Raw genomic sequence first — 8121 nt, forward strand, 5'->3', positions numbered from 1 at the left:
TCGACGGCACTAAAATTTGTATTTCGTCACCAGTGGAGAACTCCGACGTTCACAAATAGTTTCCAGACGAGGCGCGTGTGCCCGAATTTAAAATATGAACTAATCCTCGAAAGCATCCAAAACATGCCCAATCTGAAACAATTTTTCTCAAGGATACCTCTTTTTAGAGGATTTGCCATAGCAGCAATATGTAGTCCAGGGTCCTGCGTTCTGTAATTCGCAACCAGTTCAGAACTCAGTCGGTTTCAAGAAGTTCCTGGATGAGGCGCGGATGGCCAAATTTCAAAAGATGAACGAATGCGTAAAAACCACATAACCATTAGTATTTCGAGGCAATTTTTCTCAGAAAGGACTCCTTTTGAGGTATTTGTCATAGTACCAGGATGCCAGAGGGCTTTAATCTTATTTTCCGCCCTTAGTTGGGGACTGGGTGCTCAGAAAGTTCCTTGGTAAGGCACGGGTGCCGAAATTTGAAAATACGAACGAATGCATAAGAACGGCCGACCAATGCCCACATTGGGACGATGTTTCTCGGAAAGTAGTTGTTCCTCGAGTATTTGTCATGATATTGGCTTAAAATAGGAACCCTTATATTTTATATTCTGTCTTTAGTTTGGCACTGGGTTGTTCTCAAAAACATCTTCCCCCGCAATCGCGTGTAGTGAAATTTCAAATGACAATCGAATATGTCAAAATGGTTCAAGCGTCTTCACATTGCAATTGTAAAAGAAATTAATCAAGAGCCTCAATTTTATTAATTCCGCATCCACGCGCTAAAAACGAGAGGTGATTTTAAAAGGAAGAAACTCTCACACGACGCTCGCGTATTCATTTGGTTTCCATGAATACTTTATATTTATTTGGCGGAAGTTGCGATTTGTTGGTATAGTTCTTAAAATACATAAAATAGTTTTTTTTTTTTTTTTCTTCAAACAGCTATAGGTTTTAAATGCGCTTGTTCACGCCGTAAAGTGTTTTGCTTTTTCATATTTATTCCGGTGAATAATTTTACTCTTACCTATTTCGTAATAGAAAACAAACTTTCGAGGACGCTTAAGCACTTCTTATGAGCCGTGAATGCGAAAGCATTCTGGGCACCGAGAGGAGCAGAAGCGGCCGCAGCGCCGGCAGGGAGCGCGGCGGTGCGCGTCTTCCCTTTTCACCCGCCACTCCGGCGGTGACATCACGCTCCCCGACTGCGCAGGCGCGGCGAACCCCGCCGGTTCCAAGGCTTCCGTAACGATGCATCTGCGTTGCTGTGCTTTGGGCCAATGGGATTTCAGGTGCCGTTTCGCTACTACTGAGGGTTACAGACAACGCCGGCTTCGCTCCATGGGACAGTTCATGCTTTTACATTAGAAACCAAACTGAGTCATTCAAATGCTTTAAAACAGTTTATTAATCATCGTACAGAAGTCCCCGCACCATATCCTAACAATGCAAGCATAAGCTTAAAGTGAATAAACAAAATCACGCTAGCATTTCCTGTTAATCAATCATTCATAACTAGTGGTTGTCGTGGCTCACTTCTTGAGGGCCAGAGTAATGCCATCCCCGACGGTCAACATGCTGATGTCCACGCGGGTGTCCTTCCCAAGCTTCTCGTTTATCTTTCGAAGGGCAACGGTGTCGAGGCTGTTGTCTCCGGCGTCGTAAACCCTGCCCTGCCACAGAACCTGGTCAAACCACAGTCGAGAATTAAAACGCGTTCATATGATCCCGGGTCCTAAACTATTTTGTGGCTGCTCACACTGGCGGCATACGCTCAGCATTCCGTTCAGGCGTACGACTTTGCGCGTCGTTATCCTTTCCGAATAAAAAATGGCGTTCACGGAAATTCCGTCTTTCTGCGTTCATTCGGCTCCTGAGTCCCCCTAAGGGAACAGTCCCGTATTTGTACCCTGCTGTGTCAGTAATTGTACAACGTGCTGCTATGCAGCACATGCAGGACGATGGTATTTAAGGTAGGATACTAAATACCTACTTCACAAAGTATTGAGAATAGTATTCGAATTACTTGCATTCGGGAGTTCATTGGGCACCAAAATGAATTAGCCAATGGAGCAATAAGCATATATAGAGTACTATATGCCACGCATCTGCGGCGACCTTCATATGTCGCCCTGAGTGTATAGTGGTTTTCATTTATTTCAGTTTTTTTTCAGTTCAAAGACGACTTTGAAAATGCATTACGTGAACGAGGATCTGGCCAAAGTAAAATAAGAACAAAAATATATTAAAGTTACATAGAATAGAAACAGAACCACATTTATCAAGAAAGAGCAGATGTGACAGTATTGTCAACACTAAAAATGCGCACGTTACAATCATTGTCGCGAGCTTCATCATACAAGTCTTCATTTTGTTTTTCTAACAGCTCTGCGGTTTGTTGAGTGGTCAAAGAGTCTGAGAGGGCATTCCAGTCGCAGATGCACAAAGCAAACGGAGAAAATGAAAATGATACGGGAAATGGAAGGTTGTGATTTCAGTGTGTTATCAATTCTGGGTGAAATGTCGGTTGCAAGTCTTCAGAATGAATGTTTGAATGTTAAATCAATGTATAATAGATGTGACGAAATAAACACAAGCGATAAACTTTCCGTCGTATCTGTAAAGAGCGAAAAGCTAGATTTCGTTTTAAATTCGTGACACTAAATCGCTATGAGTAGTATACCACAGATGAAGCGGGCGGCTTTATTTTGTAATGCTTCAACAATTGGGCTAATTGTTGTGGATATGCCAGTTCTTATTTTTGTATGATTCCATTTTGGGAGGATCATAACTTTATAGGCAAGTAGATGCGTAACTTGGGGTGCCTGACGCAATGAACACCTAAAAAAAATATATTTTTTTTAGATGCAAAGTCAAACTGGAAAACTAGCGCTTATACTTCGTGCACCTGACTTTATTTTATTTTATTATTTTTTTTTTTTTTGGGGGGGGGGGGGGGGTGAACGTATTTTAATTGCGGGATTTTAACGGGAAAGGCTTTCTAAAGCGCTGAAGCATGGCTGTTAAAAGATGAAAAATAGTATGATCATACTTGACAAACGTTTCACATTGGGTCCGTAAATCTCGGTGTAAACGTTTGTACGCCTAGACGCATGCAGCAACTTCCAACAAGTACGCCATCGGTTCTCTCTACGGTTACGTGATCGCTTATGGCAGCCAATAGAGTGAGACGCCGTCCACAAAAGAGCCCTGCTGCGGCGTTGACACCTGCAATGACCCCAAAAGCTACATTTTGAGGACATAGACCGCAAAATGTAGGGAACGTAAGGAGCTTCTTAGTCACTGAAAGTACTCCCCTGTATTTTATGCAACCCTCACCCCCTCCCCCTACTCCCTCCCTTTTGGTCATGGCAGAATGCTGAAATTTCAACAAAAACGTGACCATCAAAACACATCTTTGAGGAAAATTTGGTAGCGAAATTTTACGGTAATTGCCTTTCAATCTACTCAATTTTTCGTCAAGTCTCATCAGAATTTTTTCCTAGATCTGATAGTGCATGTTTACTCCAAGGCTGATGTTTTTAGTCACAAAATAATTATAACGCACATAAACATTGGCAGTCATATTTGCGTCTTGATCACGAGGTCGAATTTATAGAGCTTTCATTACGCTAATTTCGCGTCGCTATTATACGCACGTCATTTCCTTCTTGATTCGTCGCTCTTCCTTTGCAGCTGTGCAGTGCCTCTTTCCGGCGAAACCCGGTGGCGTCCGTATGCCAAAACTCACGTGATCGCGGGGTCCCATCGCCACCGCGCTAACGCTTTCTTACCATCGCCGTCACCCCTTGCACAATCACGTCATCTATGGCTGGACGCGTTATCGCTCCCTCCCCCCCTCGGCGCCGCCCATACATCCAGATACAGTAGCAGCTCCACAGCCGCAGCCGCCGTCGCCGCCCCTTCAGGGCGCCATCCGACCTTCAGTTTTTGTTTCCTCTTATTCCGTTCGCTTCACTTCATATTTTCCACAGCAGGACAGGTTATTGCCACTTTAGATGTTACTGCCTCCTTCTCCCCAGCATAGGCCCTTGTGGAGGCTCGTGAACGCCAGCTTCAGTGACTCGGCATCTCGATAAGACAAGATAAGGTCGGCAATGGCGGCTCAACCTAGGCTCCCTACGGGAGCCAGAGTTGCGCGTCTGTTTTCCACGTGCCGCCGGGCCGCTATTCGCTGAGATCCGATCACGTGAGGAGCCGGATCAAATGCCGTGCAGGAAGTAGACGTTGCACGCGCCCCGGCGTACGTTCCCCTGCTTTTGAATGCGCCGCGCGCCTCGAACGCGCGGCGCCACTATTCGCCAAATTCAGTCACGTGAGGAGCAGACTCTGAATGCCGTGCAGGAAAGCCGGCGCTATGAGGATGAACGCGACACTCTGGCTCCACTCTACTGGAAGTATACTCCGGTGCGTCTAGAAAAACGGTTTGGTCCCGGGCGGCGCTCGCACAGTTTCTCCCACCCAGACATGGCCAGACCACGCAAGATACGCTCTCCATCCGAGGAGCGGGAATGGCAAGCGCACTGCGACGAGCAGAGTAGACGGAGGGCTGCTTCGGTACAGCAGAGGGCGCGAGAACCCGGCTATCACACACGAGAGGCAGCGCGTAAGCGACAAAGGCATCAAGATCCCTATGTTTGCGAGGAAGAGGCACGTCTCGTGAAATCACATATAAAAGCATTCCGCAAAAGCCAACATCTCCTAAAGCACACCTCCTACAACTATTCTACTAAAAGCAAAGCTCCTAAAGCAAATATCATATAAAGCACATATGTAACCAGAATCATCTCATATTGGGGCCACATTATGATTTCGCTTCTTTTTTGATGGTACATAGTTCCAAAAGTTGTTTTGGCTTCGTGTGCATATCGGTCTCAAGTACAGCCATATGCATACTTTCGTCTTGTTTAAAGAGCCGTTTTGCCAAATCAAGACACTCACTAAATTTGGCGTACCACTTACGCAGCCCAGATTTTTTTTAAAAGACGATGACAGTGAAGCTTACGTCATAAGCAACGCATGAGCTCCCTTGAAAACCATGACGGGTACTTGTTTGCCCAGGAGAACGCTTAGGCACGTATTTACCCGTGGCACTCGAAACTGCTGTTTTAAGAGCCTGAACAGCCGAATCCGCGCAATTATCATACAAGATCGGTTGCCAGTCATAGCACTGCAGGTGCTTGTACATATTAGAGTTGTCTCCCTTACTGTACAGAAAATATTCCTGGCTGTAAGAGCCTCGTTGACGCAGCGGAAAGAGAAAAGACACGACAAAAGACGGATGGAAATGATCAACACGTGTTAAGGGGTTCACAATTGGCAAGATACAAACAATTGGCGAGGAAATTAAAACAAGGTCAAGAATATTTCCCGCTGAATTCTGGATAACATTGCTTTGTACAAATCCATTAAAATAAATAAAATTAAACAGGCTCGATACTTTCAGGCTGGTATACCTTGCTCGCCCACGAGTCATAACCTGCCAGCGAGTCAATTTCTGGTAGATTAAAATCCCCATATATCTGAACACGGAACTTCGTCACATCAAGCAGTTGTTCTACGTTTTGAAAATGACGTGCAAAAACCTCTGAGTCAGAGTGTGGTGGAAAGTAATAGTTCCATATTAGATAATTCGGCCCGTCACAGGACGTAACCGCAACCCGTACACATTCCGGGTAAGTCTCCAGGTCATATCTTCTACATGCACACAGTGACGCGTCCACGGCGGTTAAAACACCTCCTCCAAATCTCTCTCCCGTAATTGTATAATCAGAGTCTTTAAGAAATACTGTATATGACGGAAGAAAATACTGAGAGCTAGTGATACTGTCTTTTAGCCACGTTTCAGTAAGACAAATGGTGTATGGTTTGCCTACAATTTCCGACATAAACTCGGAGGACTTCGTTCTAAGGCCGCGAACGTTCTGGTGGTAGAGCGTGCATTCTATAGTAGAAGGTTAAAAGGTTAAGCATTTACATTGACCACTGTAACCGACGTGACTCTAAGAATGACAAGAAAAGGGCGAAAAAGGCATCCGATTTGTCAAATGTCAGGTACACTGATATCGTCAAAGTCGTCGTTCTCGACAGCCACGTGAAAGGAGGCATAGCTATCGTGTTTTGTTACAAGCTTGGTGCACGTCCCTGACTTGACTCTACTTATGGTCGCTTTCCGCTTGACCTTCACTGTGTTTTACTACATTTACTGCGTTACGCTAAGGCGTATACAACATACTGATGGCTTGACTAGGGTGAGTCCAAGGATGATCAAAACACTTACGTTGTCAAAAGCAATCAAGCCATTCTGCCTAACAAGCTGTAGGCAGCGCTCGTAGTAGTCGTCGTAGCCTTCTTTGTTCGCGTCGATGAAGGCAAAGTCGAAGGTGCTTGCTTCCCCGTCTGCGATGGCGCGATCTGGTAAGAAAGCCGACAGTAATTAAACGATTGTCAATGTGTCCGAACACGCAACAACTCACCCAGGGACTCCAAGGCATTGCCTATGCGAATGTCAATCTTGTGGTCAACACCAGCCTAAAAGAAAAAAAAAATTCCGTCACATTATATCTTTTTAAATGTAAATCGAACATTTTTTTTAAGTGTAAAAGTGAAGACACGGATCAGAGGCATCAGGCAATACTGATTCCCCCAGGGGTAGGGAATTCAAGCAGATGATATTTCGCTCTGCAAATCAACTGAACTGTTTTGAACAGTATAGTGAACAGACTGCACACGTGGCGCCACGTGCAATACCGGCGGAGACGGGAAACCCAATTGGGTGACGCCATGATGACGTAGTTGTCTCCCGTAGAAGTCATGACCACGGTTGAAGAAAAGAGAGGTATTGGAACAAGGCCGGGAAGGGGGTTGAAATTCTACTCGGGCTTCGCGTATTTCCCGGCGGGGCACTGACGGGTTGGGGCTCCGCGCGGCTCGCGGCCTTAAAAACGTGTGAGCGAATAAAGACGGTTCCTCGAACTCCTGTCATGCTTCTAAATTTAAAGGTGTTTGTCAGAAACGGGAACGCATGCCCGACACGCTCGTTTTGTGGTACTCCAGGAAGGAACTGGTCCTCCTGCGCAGGGCCAAAGACGGTAGTGCTGTGATCCTCCGCGACCGACTCAAGTGAGAACTAAGCAAGGGCAAGATCCGCACAAGCAGACTCCCAGAGCCGGCCGGCAGTCCGCTGGCCTGGGTGTATCTCAAAACGTCCCATTCGCATTTGAACCTTGCACATTTCGTCCCATTCTCATTTGGTCCTTCTCGTTTGAACCTTCTCATAAGATCCGCATCGTGTTTTTCGCAACTGGGCCCATTCTCATTTTGCCCGTTATCTGAAAACGACCCATTCGCATTTTGACCGTGCGCATTTCGTCCCATTCTCATTTGGTCCGCCTTGTTTGAACCTTCTCAGAAGATCCAAATAGTATTTTTCGACTCTTGACCCATTCTCATTCGCCCGTTCGCGCTACGACCGAATGGCACAGCATGCTTCTAACGTTGTTACGCCTTCGCAGCTTTTTTGATGAGCCTTAGCTTGCTTGGGCCCCCAACATACCATCAGATATACGTTATGTGTAGAGGTACGCACTGAGAATCGTACAATGACGCCTGCTTCCCTTCCTCTAAGCAAACGAAAAAAAAAAGGCGATGAACATTTAATTTGGAAACTTCGTTTGAACAGAAATAGCATACATATTAGCAGTGGTTCTCAACCATTGATGTTTCGCGGACCCCTTGTAGAAAGGCGGAAATGATGGAGGACCCCGTTCGGGGTGAGGGGAATATAAAGGTATAGGCTATCATGATAATGATTTAATAAATGAATATAACTAATTGCTATTGTGAAGTAGACTTATCTCATTGACATACATACGAGAGTACTCACCCGAAAACTGGAACGTTTCTTCTCAACATGAAGAAAGACAACCAATATTGCCGTGCTTGACTAATGAGACAGGGCTTCGGGGACCCCTATAATGCCTTCGCAGACCCCCATTTGAGAACCACTGCATTATAGATGTGGTAGCATTGTCCCAAGTCGAGAGACCCCAAACAACGTGACATTTCGGAATATGATGTGGCTGCGATAAATGGCTGGTCTGTTTCATT

General features: G+C 45.6%; 1 protein-coding gene across 6 annotated transcripts in view; it reads right to left on the minus strand.

Moving 5' to 3' along the window:
- Window positions 1–1381: 1381 nt before the first annotated feature.
- Window positions 1382–8121, minus strand: part of LOC8039901 (catechol O-methyltransferase domain-containing protein 1) — a 71469-nt gene continuing 64729 nt past the window's right edge. For all 6 annotated transcript variants that reach the window (XM_040213010.3, XM_040501852.2, XM_040213012.3 and 3 more), the window contains 3 exons: window positions 6489–6543; window positions 6293–6426; window positions 1382–1676 (listed from right to left, as the gene is read on the minus strand). In XM_040213010.3, coding sequence (XP_040068944.1) covers window positions 1524–1676; window positions 6293–6426; window positions 6489–6543 — 342 coding nt within the window. In that variant the 3' untranslated portion in view covers window positions 1382–1523. The remainder of the gene's footprint in view (window positions 1677–6292; window positions 6427–6488; window positions 6544–8121) is intronic.

The sequence above is a fragment of the Ixodes scapularis genome, unplaced genomic scaffold (assembly GCF_016920785.2).
Source record: "Ixodes scapularis isolate PalLabHiFi unplaced genomic scaffold, ASM1692078v2 PGA_scaffold9__187_contigs__length_104089568, whole genome shotgun sequence".
NCBI classification, from domain to species: Eukaryota; Metazoa; Arthropoda; class Arachnida; order Ixodida; family Ixodidae; genus Ixodes; species Ixodes scapularis.